This window comes from Helobdella robusta (assembly GCF_000326865.2).
Source record: "Helobdella robusta unplaced genomic scaffold HELROscaffold_39, whole genome shotgun sequence".
Classification (NCBI taxonomy): Eukaryota; Metazoa; Annelida; class Clitellata; order Rhynchobdellida; family Glossiphoniidae; genus Helobdella; species Helobdella robusta.
Window position 1 is genome coordinate 446,848 of NW_008704865.1, and position 16,865 is coordinate 463,712.

Genomic DNA, 16,865 nt, shown 5'->3' on the forward strand with positions numbered 1-16,865 from the left:
AAACATGACGCTACCAGGGGAACCAGCAGAATCGTAGCATGATGTTGAACAGCAAGGTTGTTGACTATGTCAATTTCATTTTAAGAGCTGCTGAGTTCAAAAACTGCAAAGAGGAAGACGTGAGGATGCTAGGATGAATATAATATTATTCATTATTATGATAACAATTATGAATAACTCATTAAATAAATGTTATTAATTATTATTATAGTTAAATTTTAATTGTCATTATTTGAAATGTTTTGTTGTTTTTGGTCGTCAGGTTCTACGATTAAAGCTAACCATTGGCAACCTCATCATGTCCATGATTGAAGAGAACACGCCTGAGAGTTTATTGGTGGCTAAGGTCACTGGCTCATTTTCTTACTAACATATTGCCCAAACATTCATATCGTCATTTCCACCAATAATTTTAATAAAATTTTTTATAAATTATAATGGTAATTGAAATAACATTGACCAAAAAATAAATTAACTACCTAATTAATTAATTTTGAAATCAATTGATTGGTTGACCTTTGGTTAACTTTATGCTGGACACCTCCAGGAAACGAAGGATACATTGGATAAGGAGGCCTTGTACAGATGCATGGCTTCTTGCTACGATGCTTGCAGAGTTTGTTAAATAGTTTATTAAAACAAATTAAAAAATAATTAATTTATAAAACAATCGATAATATTATCAATAAAAATGCAGGCCGAACGAGCAAAAGCAAAAAGTTTGAAAGCAGCGAATAAAGCGGCTGCACTGGCTTCCACGACGGAGGGTGGCACAGGGACGAGTGTCTCTGGGGCTTCTGGTGCAAGGGGGGCACCTATTAACATGACCCAACTCTTGACCTTATCACCAGACAGTGCTCCTTCTGAGAATAAGGTTAAAGTTCATTTGGTTGTGTTCTTTTGCTCGGAGGTTTATAATATTGTTAATGTAAATTAAAGAAGATCGATCCAGAGTTGAAGGAACTGTTGGATGAAGTTGGCTTCGTCTTCTACCTCATCATCGCTCGCATCTACGATCTGGATCCCCGACTCATCAAGAGAGAACGTTAGTTAGTTGAGTGGGACGGTGATGGAGTCGATGAAGATATGAGATACGTGCATACAATATAACTATTAGTCATTGCTTCTATTATTGATTATAATATGAAAAACGATAATTCAATTCTAAAAAGCTTCGATCTAATATAATTTTGTTCTTCGTCCTGCCTTATTAATAACCAAGCCATCAACTTTTTAATGTGGTTAATTTATAACAAACAATTTTTAATAGCATAATCAATCAATATACTAATAATTAACCACAGCCAACTAACCAACCACCAATCAACCATCAACCAACCATCAAACCAACCAACCAACCAACCAGCCAACCAATCAACTAACCAACCAACCAACCATCAAATCAGAAGCCAACATATCGGCATTGCAGTTGGAGGCCTACAATTACTACAAAAAGAACACCATGTCCATCGAAGTCTTGAAGGATGACTGCCTGCAGAAGATCAACTTCCGGGTCAAGAACAAGGTCAGGGTCATTTCACTGAGACTATTAATTTGTCAATCATGAATAATAACTAACCAATTCAACGGTTGGATTATTTGTTAATCAAATGATCAAATTCTTTCAGAATATTTTTTAATTTTGAAATTATAAAATGTTTTCCTATAAATGAATGAAGAATGTACTTCGTGAGGAGGTGAAGGAGAAGATGACTTGGAACGTAGATAGATCCTCTCCGAGTAACAAAATTCGAGACATGATGAAGTGGTCCAAGGATATTCTCAAAGATATCTACTATCAGCGCAAGATACTATCTAATCCTTTTGCAACCTTCTTCACCAAACAATGGTGAGGCTTGGATGGGTTTCACAGAAGTATTTTTGAATGAATGAATGAATCAATCAATCAATCAATCAATGAGTGGATGAATGAATGAATTAATTAATTAATTAGTTAATTAATTAATTTTGACGTATTTGTATGACATTTTAATATTTTCTGTTTATAACGCTATAAATATTTATAGGTTATTTTCACTTTCCAAACACTGTGGATTTATATGTTTCGAATTAAGGACATTCATAAGGAAATATTAAATCAGGGTTCTATGGAATCAGATAGTAATCCTGTTGAGTGTTGCCATCAACATTTTGATGCTGGTCACGTGGAATGCACATACCTCGCTGGAGGATGTGGAAATCACGAAGAACGCAACTTCAGTTCCAAATGAGTTATACGAGTTGGTCATATTACGTCCTTCCTATAATCTCATTAAGTTTTTATGATAGTTTTGTTTCTTCTGTGGTTGCAACTGTTGCTGCGGCTGTTGTTGCGGCTGTGGTTGTTTCTGTTGATATTGCTTTGTTATCTGAGCTGTTGATACTGACAGATATTTCATCGTTCCTCCATGTTATCACTCATCATCAGTTCATCATTTTTATCGCTTCATAACTGGTATCGAATGCATAGTGATGTTTCGTGTGATTGCATTAAATTACATTAAATTACATAACATTATGTTACAGTACATTGCGTTATACCGTACTTTATTAATAGATGAAAGACATGTTAACAATTATTTTTTCCAAATTCTCCACTCAGACCACTGCCTCGCATCGAGTTGGAGCAGTATGACGTCATAATATTGGCCCTCGGTGGGGTGCATAATTTTTTCTGCGGACTCGTCCTGGTCACATACTTCCTTTCCAACCATCCCACTCTACCGAAAATATCCACTGTTATTGATAAGGCCAAGTAAGCTGAGTGATTGGTTGGTTGGTTGATTGGTTGGTTAGTTGATTGGTCGATAGGTTGGCTGGCTGATTGGTTGCATGATTGTTTGGTTGGCTGATTTACTATTGGCTGATTCACTGTTAGCTGATTGGTTAATTGTTTTAAAAATTTGTAATTGGTTGGCTGGTTGGTTGGTTGTTTGGTTAGTTGATTGTTAAGATGTTTGACTGGCTGATAAATTAGTTGTCTCATTTGTTGATAAATATAAATCTTTTGTCACTAATCAGATTAATTTCAGCCCACTATTTTTTAAAAATCTTATTAGTTACATCAATTTATTAATAATTATTCTCTTATAAATGCACATCTCTCCTTATTCTTCTGAAGACGCTTGTGCTCGAGACACAGCAGTGATGACGAAGACGAAGAGAAAGTACATGAATCGAAACTGGAGGTTCATTTCATCAGCTTCACCACCTTCTACTACGTGGTGTGTCTCACAGTTCATCTCCTTTTTATTTCAATTGACAAAACCGAGTAAAACTAAATAGTTCACAGTTTATCTGTTTGAAACTGAATCTACAAATATCTACCTTGTCCATTCGAACGAACGAACGAACCAACGAACGAACCAACGAACTAACAAAATTTATTTGCTTCTCAAATTAGAAAATAATTATCAAAGGAAACCAACTCCAAATTGACTGAGCAACTTAAGATATGAGATGAAACCGCAATTTCAACGAAACAACAATTAAAATTCACAATCCAAATGACTCCTGTTATAACCCGCTAAATTTTCGTTTATTCACTGATACTGTTTCAATCCGTCATACTCGTCATCATCATTATTATCGTCATCATCATCATTTTCATCACAGCCGCTTGCATATCGTCATCATCACCCTCATCATCATCACCATCATCAACAACACCGCCATAATCATCATCACCATCGTAATCATCATCATCATCACGCCTCCAGTTATTCCTATGCATGTCCATAATGGGAACGATCTTCCGCGGTTATTTCTTCGCATTCCACCTCCTGAATATCGTCAACAACAACCAGCTGCTGAGGGGCGTCATACAGGCTGTCACTCAAAATGGTTGGAGGGCGGGGTAATGATAATGAGGGTATGATGTTTCACGATGATGATGATGATGATGATGATGTGGCTCTGGTGATGTGAGGATAGTATTAGTCGATGATGAAGATGGTAAATCTGGAATGAAAGCATTGACATTTGCAGATTTCCTCCTATGTTTGTGTGTGTGTGTGGTGTATATATATATACACACACATTCATTTTTAAAGTAGAAACACATTTACGCACACACACACGCACACACACACACGCACACACACGCACACACTTGCAGGTAAATCCTTACTATGGGTGGCTGTCCTTGGTTTCGTGGTCTTCTACCTGTACGGTCTAGTCAGTTTCGCCCTGCTGAGGTCATCCTTCGATCCTGATAATGATCTCTACTGCGCCACGCTCTGGCAGTGCACAGTCACCGTCATCAGATACGGACTCGTCGGACAGATATTTGACGTGGGTGATGGTGGTGATGATGGTGGTGGTGATGGTGGTGGTGATGATGATATGGGGTGAAAGATGGTGGTGGTGAGGATGATGATTGTGGTAGTGGTGGTGACGATGATGACGTAATGATAAGGAAGGAAATTCTAGATTTATTAATTGCTATTGCTACTTTTCAATTTCTAGCGTCAAATTGAAATTTTTTTTCTTTTTGAACTTTTAGCGGATAAATTAATTTATTCTTGCCAATAAAATTTATTATACCCTGGCAACCAACCAACCGTTAGATCACTTTAATCTTGATTTTTTTTGTTTAAGCTCAAGTACCGAACATCTTACTAAGCACACGCGCGCACATACGCACACACACACAGAAACTGAACAGTCACCCAGCCGAGAACACCTTTACAAAGTTTGGTCTTTTAGTGATATTTCATCTCTCCTTCTTCATCTTCATCACAACAATCGGCCTCAACATCATCTTTGGCATCATCGTTGACACCTTCTCCGAACTTCGGGATCTCAAAGTAATGATTGCAAACATCAAATCAACTATTTCCAATAAGAAGATGAAGATGATATGAATGATGATATGTGTGATAATAACAAACAATGGTACATGATCATATGAGCATGATCTTGATAATGTTTAAGATGATTAAAATGACAAGAGCAATGATATGTAACTAATGATTAGAAACAACGCATCAATTATGATGAAGATGATAGGAATGATCTTATGCACAATGTTAACAAACAAATGCACATGAAGGTGATAACGTTTCTGATGATTAAAATGATAAGAACATTGTTGTACGCACTGATAGCAAACAAATGATGAATAATAATAATATTATCAGTGGACAGCAGAGCGAGACATGAGAGACACTTGCTTCATATGCAGCCGCGGAAGCTACGATTTTGAACACCATGGCATGGTCGGTGGTTGGTTGGTCGGTTGGTTGGTCGGTTGGTAGATCGGTTATTTGGTTGGTTGGCTGGTTGGTTAATTGGTTGGTTGGTCGGTTGGTTGGTTCTTTAGTTGGTTGATTGGTTAGCAGGTTGGAACTGTATTAAAAAATTTATAGTTCAAACTTTCATAAAACTAAAGGACCAGAAAAAACTAAAAGTAAATATTAGTTATACATTTAAAGTGACATCGTTACCATTACTTATTTCATCATTTTTTTAATTTTGTCTTTCAATATAGCCAAGGAGTAACGTTTCATTAAACCAACCAACTGATATAACAATCATATTATATTATTTACCACTACTGCATTATTGCGTAATCGTTAATTTAATTATCATTATTATTATCTTTTCACTCTCTGACTAGGGCTTCGATCACCACATAAATTACGAACACGACATTTGGGCCTACATATTCTTCTTCATACACCTCCACGACACAAAGCAATGTGACTATACATCATTGGAACTTTACATATACAGGCTGGTTCGTTCGTTAAGCAAATATTAATATTGATGCATCGTTTATTTCTATCTAACCGAAATTGTATTGTAATAATTAATATCATATTGGAAGTGTGTCTGTTCTATTGTATTGCTTTATTTATACACACAACTTGAATGTTACACTCTTTTGCTAAATCTGCATTTGCTTTTTCTGGTCCTTTTCTATTGAACTCTCTACCTCCTCCTCTGACTACTTCTCAATCTCTTACGAAGTTCAGAGCGGATCTCAAGACCAATCTGTTTGTTAAATTTATTGAGGAGCGCTGTTGAACATCGCGTAAATAGCGCTTTATTAACTAATTGATTGATTGATTGAATGTTCCACTAATTACAACACAACAACTTGAATGTTCCACCAATCACAACACACAACTTGAATGTTCCACCAATCACAACACACAACTTGAATGTTCCACCAATCGCAACACACAACTTGAATGTTCCACCAATCGCAACACACAACTTGAATGTTCCACCAATCATGACACGCAAGCTCTCCCAAGAGAAATTTGATTTCTTCCCACTGAACCGTGCCCTCTCGCTGAGTGTGATGGACGAGGGCTCAACAGACTCGAAGATTGACGACCTGCTGAAATACGTGGTCACCATGGTCGATAGACAGAGGGAGGAGGTTGGTGGGTGGTTCCTGGCTGACCGGGTGGTTGGCTTGTTTGGTTGGGTCAGGAGGTGACGCCATTTGTTTTTTGGCGAGTTGAAAGTGAAAATGATGCGATTGAATGATAATCGTTGTTCAATTGATAAAATCATTGTTTTTAAACAGCAAAAAACAAAAACCACAAACCTACCAGGATGCCAAGACGAAGCGAGAAGAGGAGCGTCAGAAGCAGCTGAGGTGGCGTGAGGAGAACAGAAGTGCCCTCCTCCAGATTGGGAGGAGTCAGACTGACCCCGGAAACGAGGGAGGTCAGGCATTTGGAGGTCAGGATTATTATCAGATGGAAAATTGTGAAAAAACTTTTTGTTAGATCAGAATGATAAACTGAATTTATATTTGTGGCCATTATAAAAAGTTATTACTCCAACATTTTTTAGTTGTAGAAACAATAATATAAATTTAGAACATTTTGAATTCGCACAAACAAACGATTAAGTCTACAGCAGTCAAAAAACAAACAAACATACATACAAGCAAACGAACAAACAAGCAAACGAACATCAAGGTACATTACCGCGCCGTCGTCGTAAGCAGTTGGAAAAGTTGCAGCACTACTCACACGACTACCCTCTCTATGACGCCAAAGAAGCTACTTCAGATGATCATCTAAACCACGACGACGCTATTGATCGTCACAGTGATGGTGGCTACAGATATGGAAGTGGTGGAAGAGGTGGTGGTGACGATGAAGGGGGTGGTGACTCGAGATCCATATCTCCAAGCGGGTTGGTTGAAATATTTTGATGATTTTGAAAAATTTTATTGACATTAAATTTTACAAATGTATTTTTAATATTTTCAGTATTAATGGCTGTTGATAAGAATTTAAATGATGCAAATAAGAAACACACACGCACACACAAACACACACACACACACACGTATATATACACACACACAACCACAAACACACATACAACAACTGACACTCAATTATTTAAGCTCTGACAGCAGGTTTCGAACCCGCGAACCTTCCACTTGGCTGCCAGAGGAATCAGTTGATTCATTGGACATCGATTACAACAACGAATCAGAACATTCACTGCATCACCACAAACATCACCACCACGAAGGCATGGAGAAAGGTGTAGAAATGGATGATAGGTTAGCTTCGAGTCAGGTCGGTGTTACCACCTTTGAATCTAGGGCCTCTTCGATCATCGCCCCGAATGACTACCAAGAAGATTACGATGGTCAAGCCCTGCTGCCTCTGAGTCTCGAAAAAATGACCTCAAGACGTTCAGATACAGCCGCCAGTTGTCGTAGCGATCTAGACCGCATGTCGCCTATCGACGCTGTAAAAAGAAAAGAGAGAAAATTCGGAAAGAGTGGTGGACCCAGTGGAAGCGGAAGTGGTGGTAGAAAGTCGTCCGTAAGTAGTCGAAGCGCTGGAAGTAGCATCAACAGAGACATCGGAAACGTTGATGGCGACGATGAAGCCGCCATTTTGGATGATCCGTTCGAAGTGAGATCTGAGAGAGGGGGAGGAAGAAGAGGAGGAGGAGGAGGAGGGAGAGGAGGAGAGGTGGATGCATCACATACGAAGAGAGGTCACTCCAACTATTCTTCTACAGATGTTTGAATGTGCTGCTGCTGCTGTTTATGATGATGATGATGATTATAATGATGGTGATGATGATGATGGTGATAATAATGATGATGATCATCATCATCATAATGATGCTGATGATGATAGTTCCGATGACGTTTTAATTTTCTGATCATGTTAATTTTTGATCTTTGGGTATTTTTGTAGCGCTGGTGATGTCATCATGTTTGCCAATCCAATCAAAACTGCTTACGATGTTGTAATATTAACGCACGGAATATTAGATTGAACTTCCTCTGACGTATTTGTCCGTCATCGTATATATTACCGGAAACGAGAACATGACGCTGACGTCATACATTCATGACGTTTCACACGGATAATCTCTAAATGATAGATCAATATTGATTTTTAGTATCAGGTAATGGATCCAAACGCTTTCATGTCAACGTCAAACTTTGTAGTGCTATATTCAATTCTTATGCTGAAATTCTCTCAACTGCTATGATAAAAATACCAATAATATATTAAAAAGGATATTTATAAAAATAATTTTTATCAGCAATACAACTAATATTACAAATGCTACTAGATATAATAATAATTATTATTATTAATAATATTAATGTAGTTTATTATTATCATTATAATCGTTTTAATTATCATTATAATTAATTGTATCCATGGTTCCTTAGCAATCATAATATTGATGTACGTTTTATAAAGTGTAGAATATTACACACACGCACGCAAATGCATACACGCACACGTATACACACACACACTTGCACACAGACAGGCACACACACGCACATTTTTATATTATTATTTGTTCGTTTCAAGTATATGAATGACACTATATAATAAAATATTAACGTAATTGGCATTTGATAGCGTTACAATTTGGTACTTTTCCAAATTTTTGAACAAATTTTTTGTAGTGTATCAAAAATTTTATATTGATAAATATTTTGATGATAACAAATTCGGCTGGTTGTTCACTTAGATGGTTGGCTGATTGACACTCTGGTTGGCTGATTGGCACTCTGATTGGTTGATTCTGGCCCTATGGGTTGATGATATCTTACGTTTGAGTTGCTAATGATGTTGATAGCCATCATGCCAGGCTTATTCATTGTTGTTATCGTCATTAATTAAATATCGTTTTAACATTTGGAAAATTAATTGATATGATTGATCCGCGTGCACACAGACTGCACACAAATTTGCACAATTTTAAATGTTTTGCGCGCACCCGCATATTTTCAACAACAGCACATACTTTATAATCATTTGTGTTCATATCAATGACTTTGTATTGTTATGATTATTGAAATAAAATGATCTATATATGCCATTTAAAATAACTTTGTATGTATATACCATTTAAAATAACTTTGTATATAAAAAATAAAAACCAGTCCATTCGGTTACTTAAGTATAAGGATATGATGTAAGAATGGGCATATATTATCGTAAAACGTTTGAAAGTATCAAAACTTTAATACAAAATTGCAGTAGGAAATAATGTTGAAATAATAAATTTATCAAACCTTAACCCACGACTTGAACAAGTCAGACGTTTGCACACGGCTTTCAAAATTGAGAAAGCATTTGAGAGCTTACAAACTTCCATTATGTAATTATTTTTTGGTCACTAATTTAGCGATATGATAATAAATAAATTTTTAACTAGAAATATTCATTTTAATAATACATACGCACACATTAAATGAATTATAAATAGATTAAGAAACTACTGCAAAAATGAACAATGTATACTTGTAGAGTACCTATAAAGAATGTTCATTAATTTTGGACTTCCCAATAATGCAGACTACTACCGGCAAAGCTATGTATCAAACCAACGACACCTAACCATTCAGTGCCAGTTCAACGCTCGCTTCTATTAATTTCATTTGGAATTTTGCAAAATCATTTCTGATCGCACATCTGAAAATTATTCTTATTCATAGCCTTCATATTGTACATACCTATGTATGTTTATGCATGTATGAATATAGACATAATGTATATGTTTAATGAGGAGATAAGCTCATTTATAAAATTATATAGGGTGCAAAAAGTTGAGTAATGTAAAATATAGCGAATACGTTGTTTTAGTTTAAAATTTTCCGACAAGTGCTACAGAGTTGCAGAAGAGAGTGAAGACCAGAAGGACAAAATGACTGCAGCATATATTCCCGCCAATTTTGGTTATTTTCAGTCTTCTGCTTCAGATTTCAGTGTTTCATATTTTTCAAATTTCGATTATCGCAGTTTGATAATAATCTGTTTTTGTCCACTTCTGTTTTTTACGCAATTCTAATTTTTTGTCGGCTGTTTGAGTATTAAGAATTATTAAGAACTAAGTACGTTAAATTTTAAATAAGAGGAACTGAACTCTATTTGTTATAACACTGCAAGAACGAATAGTATCTTAAAACAGCAAACAAGTTTAAATAACTTTTATCAAATTTTTCTTTGTACCACAAAATTTGAAAGAGCCATCTGTAAATTAAAAGACACTGAAATCAGGATATCAACTAAGGTAAGCCAAGTAATCAACTTTTTCCAGATTTTTATGGGTCTTGAAAAAATAGATAAAATAAATAAAATAGATAAATAAAGCCAAACAAATGAAGATGCGAGAGAAACATGAAGCCATCAAGAAAGAAAATGAACAACTGGAGGTTAATACTTAATTTAATAATAAAATTCAGTTGAATTGCATTGTGCCGATGGCATTTAAAGTAGATTACCCTAACAGTTCCTTTAATATATGAGACACGGAAGTCAACCAAATCGAATCATTTTAAAGAAAATCATTTTTAGATAGTATCAAATTCAAAATATTAATAAAACTTAACTATTTTATATTGAAATTTAAGTCAGAAATTGAACTAGTCAAGAGAGAGATTAACGAGTTGGAGAAGACAAAGAGTAGCAAAGATTTGACATAATTTTAGATGAATAATTGTAAGCTGCATATTTTTTATTAAATTGTTTCGCTTTAAATTACAAATTTAATTTAGTTTTATTATTCAAATCTTAACAAATATGAATATTACGCTAATGGTGCACGAACAAAATAAAATGTAAATTAACCAAAATAAGGTGAAGACTTGAAATAGCTTCTACCATCAAACTCAATAAAAAGATAACACGATGAACTTATGCATTACAGTAAATTGAAAACTGGAAAATTTCCAAGAAGTTTGTAAATACTTAAATAATTACCCTACCTATTGCAATAATATTATTTATGATGTGTGACATGCGATAATGATGGTACAAGGGCGAACAGACACAACTTAAATTAGCAGCATCGTTTCAGGAAAGTTCGATGCACCAATAAAATGATCATCAGTCAGTAGAGGAGGAATGTGCGTGTCTGTTTCGCTGGCTTGGGGTTTGGGTTATTGATAAACTTTTATCGCTCTATCTAAACAAAAATCTTTGAAAAAGCATCGAAACGTTGAAAATGTTCACAAGTTTATAGCATTCAAGTGGAACTTTTTCAAATTAAATTACGTTTACGATTTATTTTAGAACAATTTTTAAGATCGTCAGATAAATTACTAAATCATCAAATAACCTGCAAACATTAAAAAAAATTTCGTATATTCAAATTAAAATTCCAATCATTTTAATTGAAGACGATTAAAAGAGTGTTCCGATGACAAATAGTTGAAGGACGCCTGCAGAATCTGCTTGTAATTTTTATTATGGATAATTATAAAGTGTGATGTTTATTGGACCACATGTTTACAATCTTTCAAAATTGTGAATCAATCGAAAGATTGTATTTTGTGCTATATGACAACCAATCATTTTAGAAGGTTGTAAATTTTACTGTAAGAAAACCTAAGTGTGACATTTATTGATCCATCTGCTTACAGTCTTTTAAAACTGACGCGTGCGAAACGATTAACACGTTTAAATAGATTGGAACGTGCAACTTAATTACTTACTGATTGTTTTATTATAGGTTAAGAAGGTGACATGCCTGCTCTTAATAGGTTCGAAAGGGTATATAAGTGACGGGAATGTTCATTATTACCAACTACACGTTCTGTTATCTCAGTCTTTACATCTTAATCGTACAAATAAATTCTATTAACAAATTCTATCTAAAGTATTAGTTATTCGATTGACAATGGCCACAACAAACATTACATCCTCAGCTAATGGGAAGCAGATGGTTAGTATTTTATTCTTGGTTACGTTCATTAACGTGAAATTATTTTAAAATTTATAATGAAATCATTAAACTATCTTAATAATAATTTTAAAATATAACAATTGATGATGCAGGTTGAAGTGAACGCCGAGATTGGTCACCATGCAGCAGTCCGTGGCACTCCAACGAAGGAGGGCTGTACGCATGACTGGATCGCCTACGTGAAATTCGATAGGAATGAAATTGTTGAGAAGGTCGAATTCATTCTTCATCCTTCATTCAAAAATCCAAAAAGAGGTTAAATTTACTTTTTAAATGATGCATACGTGATGAATTAATTATTCGGAGCATTTTATTTTGAGAAACGATTTTTAACCTGTTTTAACTTTTCTTTTTCAGTGGTGAAATCAGCTCCATTTCAAGTTGTTGAAAGTGGTTACGGAGGATTCATGTTGAGAATGATCATTTATTTCAAGATGAGCAAACTACGACAAACCATTCCTTACGATTACTATCTGTTCCTAGGTGAATCGAACAGAGTTTCTAACAAAGTCCTCGAAAGATTTGCACTCCAGGGTCAAACTTCTAAGAGGGGAAGAGTTGCTACTAAGAGAAGGCCAGGCAGACCGAAGAAAATGTCATCTGATGGCGAATCTTTACAGTCCTCTCCGTATTCATCATCGTCACTTCAGTCATCATCATCGTCAATAAAATCCTCACCATCATCACTGTTTTCATCATCCTTACTATTTTCCACGCATTCTCCTTCATCTTCACCGTTAACTCCGTCACCCCTTCAGTCATCATCTTCATCCTCACTCGAAACATCATCTCCATCCTCACTCGAAACATCATCTCCATCCTCACTCGAAACATCATCTCCATCCTCACTCGAAACATCATCTCCATCCTCACGCGAAACATCGCCAGCATCATCATCATCCTCATCTCAGACATCATCAACTTTTTCATCGTATTCCATCAACACGAGAAACAAAAAACGTAAAGCATCTGATGAATATTTTGAGTTCCAGCCACAGCAGACCTCCACTCCCATGGACACCATCAACAGCAGCAGGATGAACACGAACGCAACAACCAACAGCAGCATTTGCGGTTCACCTCCAGCTAAGAAACAATTACAATTCAGTACCTCATTGGATGGATGTCGTAGAATTTACGACGATGATGTCGTTGTTCCGACTAACGAGATGAAAGATCAACCACAACAACAACAGCAGCAACAACAACAAACATCGGACGAAAACACCACCGCAAAAACTAACATAGAGCCCAGAATAGAAGAATTAATTGAAATTCAAAAGATGATAACCTCATTAACGAACGTGAGATTATTAAAGAAGGTCATCGCAATAATTAAACAATCAGGGTACCTAGTGGTCAACAATGACACAGTCGATTTTGACCTCGTTCAAATGGATGACCATACAATCGGAGACATCAAAAAATGCCTCAACATGTAACGTTCCTACGATGCCCCAAATCAAAACCATTTGTGTATATTGCTAAATTTTTTATTCAATTGTACATATGTATGCCACAAATCAAAACAATCTGTGTATATCGCTAAATTTTGTATTCAATTGTACATATGTATGCAGACTTTTATGAACTCTATTGTACATGTTTTTAACAATTTTTGTAAAATTTTATTTAATTGTGGGTACACATTGCGTAATAATTGTAGTTAAACATTATTTAACCTATTTATTTATTCAAAATTATTAGAAAATTTAATTGTACATAAAAAGTCAATGGACCTAAAAATAAATTCCAATTATTGAATTCTCGATTTCTGTGTTTTCCGTACTACATATTCATTGTTTGATTGCAATCGATCTAGAGCTAGTAAGTATTAAAAAACATTTAAAATATTCCAAAACAATAGTTCGAACGACCTATTTATTATGTAGCCGTATTAAACAACAAAACTGAAATATGCAACTCAAAATATTCCATGTTGATACAAGACAACCAATAAACCCGCCTTTAAACCTGACGTTTTTCTAACAAATCTCGTCAACTTTGACTCACAGGGGGGAACTCGTGCAATAGGATAGAAACGCTATAGAGGAAAACATTAGAATGACGTAAAATTCGCCAAGTACAAAAATAATTGGAATTTAAAAAAAAAAATTTCTATACCGTGCGATGAAATCTTCAAGTAGAACATCAACTAAAATTACAAGAGTCTTGCCTGATGTTAAATTCTTAATAATAATAATAATAATAATAAGTGGTGAATGAAATGACAATGTTTAGTTTGTTCTAAAAAAAATTATAACTAACTAAACCAAACGAACGTGTTTGAATCACATTAGGTGTTGAAATGGAAAACATGAAGAGAAATGGAACATGACAACTAGGAGGCACGCTGGGAAACGTGAATTACCTATCATGGAACTATTAAAATTAATTAATCAACTAATTATTTAATTAATTAGTAATTTAATAAGTATTTATGTAATCACTACTAAATCCATTTACCTAACGGTTCACGCCCATTCATCTAGCAGTTTATGCAACAGGTATAGTTGGTTCAAAAAAAGGAGTATACACACACACACACACACACACACACACACGTACGCACTCACACACGCACGCACTTACACATGCAACACACAGACACACATGCAGTGCAGAATTTTGTATTTATTGGCACTTGTAACTTTACGTGGGAGTAAAAAGAATTAAAAAATAAATAAGTGAATAAAATAAATAGCGGTGAAACTGACAAAGCAGATCAAGAATGAAAATTATTTAACTCAAACGGAAATCAGTTTTTATTCAATTTTGTGAAGGTGTGCACACACACACACGTACACACACACACACACACACACACACAAACAAACACACGCAAACACACAAACAAGCATATATGATAATAAAAAAATATATTTATGACGAATTCAGTATAAGGGAAATGATTGAAACGACGTATTGCATCAAAAAACTGGTGAAAATAAATTAAGTCGATCTTGATTGTATATGCGTGTAAACACACACAGACGTGCACATGTAAACACATACACACGCCCAGAGATGTATATTATATGAGTATTTATTGGAAAAAACGCGCACTCTCACTCTCTCTCACACACACACACAAACACACCGGAAGGGGCAAAAACAACAAAAACACACGTTACACACTCAACACACACACACGTTACACACACACCAACACAGACACACACACCAACACACACGCACGCACACACACACACACACACACACACACACACACACACACACACACACACACACATATATATATATATATATATATTATTCTTGATTTATCAGCTGTTCAACTATTTGAACTCTGCATATCGGGCAGACAGCATTGCTCTGAAAGAAAAATTTTTATAAATAATTTTATTTATTGTTAATTGAAATAAAACAATTAAAAATTTTTCTCCAAAGTACTACTATTGAGCTGCATGAACTTTCAAGATGATGACTGAATGAATGATTAAACGACTGAATGAATTAATAAATGAATGAATGAATGACTGAATGAGTATATGAAGTTGATAATATGACCACTGACCTGAATCCACTGATCAATGCAGTTCTTATGAAACCTGTGGAGGCAGGGAAGCGTCCTCAACTCATCATCGTGCTCGTAATCGGACAGGCAGATCAAACAATTTCTGTTCTCGTTACTCGACTGGTTGTGCTGACCTCGTGACCTCTGACGGGTACTTGCGCGATGGTCGCCGGAGTTGTGGTCCGTGAACCTTGACGTGGGCAGGGAATTGATCTGGTTTCGATTCATCCCCCGCGGTAGCACCTCACCTATCTCCTCCGATATCTCCCAGAGAGCCTACAAGACAGAGTAGCGAGCGGTGTTGTTAAAAATTACAATTACTGTTATTAAAATACCTTGCGAATACTTAATCAACATTCAGTATACCAAATACTGGCTTTAAGTATTTTAAAAATATTTTAAAGATCATCATGCAGTTTTCATTCGGTTAGCATACACGTTAATAACAAGGAAGGATCATGAATTACCAAATATTTTATTTTTACTATTTTATATAGACTCACATTACATTGCAGTAAGTTTCATGAATGTTTGCACTAGAAATAAAAAAGACGTTAATACTAAATTAATACTGAAATTTACGAACGATGTTTGCTAATTTTAATGAGCAGAATAAACGATTGATAGAGCAACTTTTATTATGTCAATGTAATTAAATTTTTTAAAAACTAACAACCACGCAAAAGTATTGAAACACTCTTAATACTGCTATCTTATTAGGTATTTCAGACCCATCTTGAATACCTGGGTAAGTATCTAAATACCATATAAGTATTTGAATACTCTAAATACTTAACCACACTGGAAGCAAGTGGACTTTATATTCCACAACATATTGTTTTTGTCTAGTGTTACGAAAGAAATAATTTGACAAATTAGACAAAAATAAAATAAAAGAGACGTGAAATCAGATTTTTTAAAATTAACAAATCGTAATGCAGTTAAGAGGGATAAATAATTCAGGAGCAGACAGCAAAAGCCATCAAGTCCAAATCCATGGCCCTTCTTGGATAAAAAAAAATGTTGAAGAGGTTGAAAGCAGGGGAGGATAAGTTTTTAGGATTCGCTCAAAACTTTAGTTAAGTTTGAAACGAAACGATACGAAACGAAACGTAAG

General features: G+C 35.2%; 3 protein-coding genes across 3 annotated transcripts in view; 2 read left to right on the forward strand and 1 right to left on the reverse strand.

Annotated features, from left to right (window-relative positions):
• Positions 1 to 1,462: 1,462 nt before the first annotated feature.
• Positions 1,463 to 9,628, forward strand: HELRODRAFT_176700 (hypothetical protein; the record flags this gene model as incomplete). The annotated part of the gene is made up of 13 exons (XM_009024057.1): positions 1,463 to 1,525; positions 1,680 to 1,849; positions 2,103 to 2,240; positions 2,603 to 2,690; positions 3,720 to 3,843; positions 4,118 to 4,293; positions 4,656 to 4,808; positions 5,621 to 5,740; positions 6,254 to 6,391; positions 6,570 to 6,699; positions 6,942 to 7,161; positions 7,388 to 7,986; positions 9,504 to 9,628. 13 exons carry the CDS (start codon positions 1,463 to 1,465, stop codon positions 9,626 to 9,628), a joined length of 2,244 nt encoding a protein of 747 aa, XP_009022305.1.
• Positions 9,629 to 12,144: 2,516 nt separating this feature from the next.
• Positions 12,145 to 13,652, forward strand: HELRODRAFT_176701 (hypothetical protein; the record flags this gene model as incomplete). Its single annotated transcript, XM_009024058.1, has 3 exons — positions 12,145 to 12,189; positions 12,303 to 12,465; positions 12,568 to 13,652. The coding sequence occupies 3 exons, from the start codon at positions 12,145 to 12,147 to the stop codon at positions 13,650 to 13,652; spliced, it is 1,293 nt and encodes a 430-aa protein (XP_009022306.1).
• A 1,230-nt stretch (positions 13,653 to 14,882) lies between these two features.
• HELRODRAFT_192848 (hypothetical protein) overlaps positions 14,883 to 16,865 on the reverse strand; it is a gene marked incomplete at its 5' end in the record, with an annotated part of 3,561 nt that continues 1,578 nt past the window's right edge. The window contains 3 exons of the mRNA XM_009024059.1: positions 14,883 to 15,376; positions 15,425 to 15,546; positions 15,749 to 16,024. Coding sequence (XP_009022307.1) covers positions 15,484 to 15,546; positions 15,749 to 16,024 — 339 coding nt within the window. The 3' untranslated portion in view covers positions 14,883 to 15,376; positions 15,425 to 15,483. The remainder of the gene's footprint in view (positions 15,377 to 15,424; positions 15,547 to 15,748; positions 16,025 to 16,865) is intronic.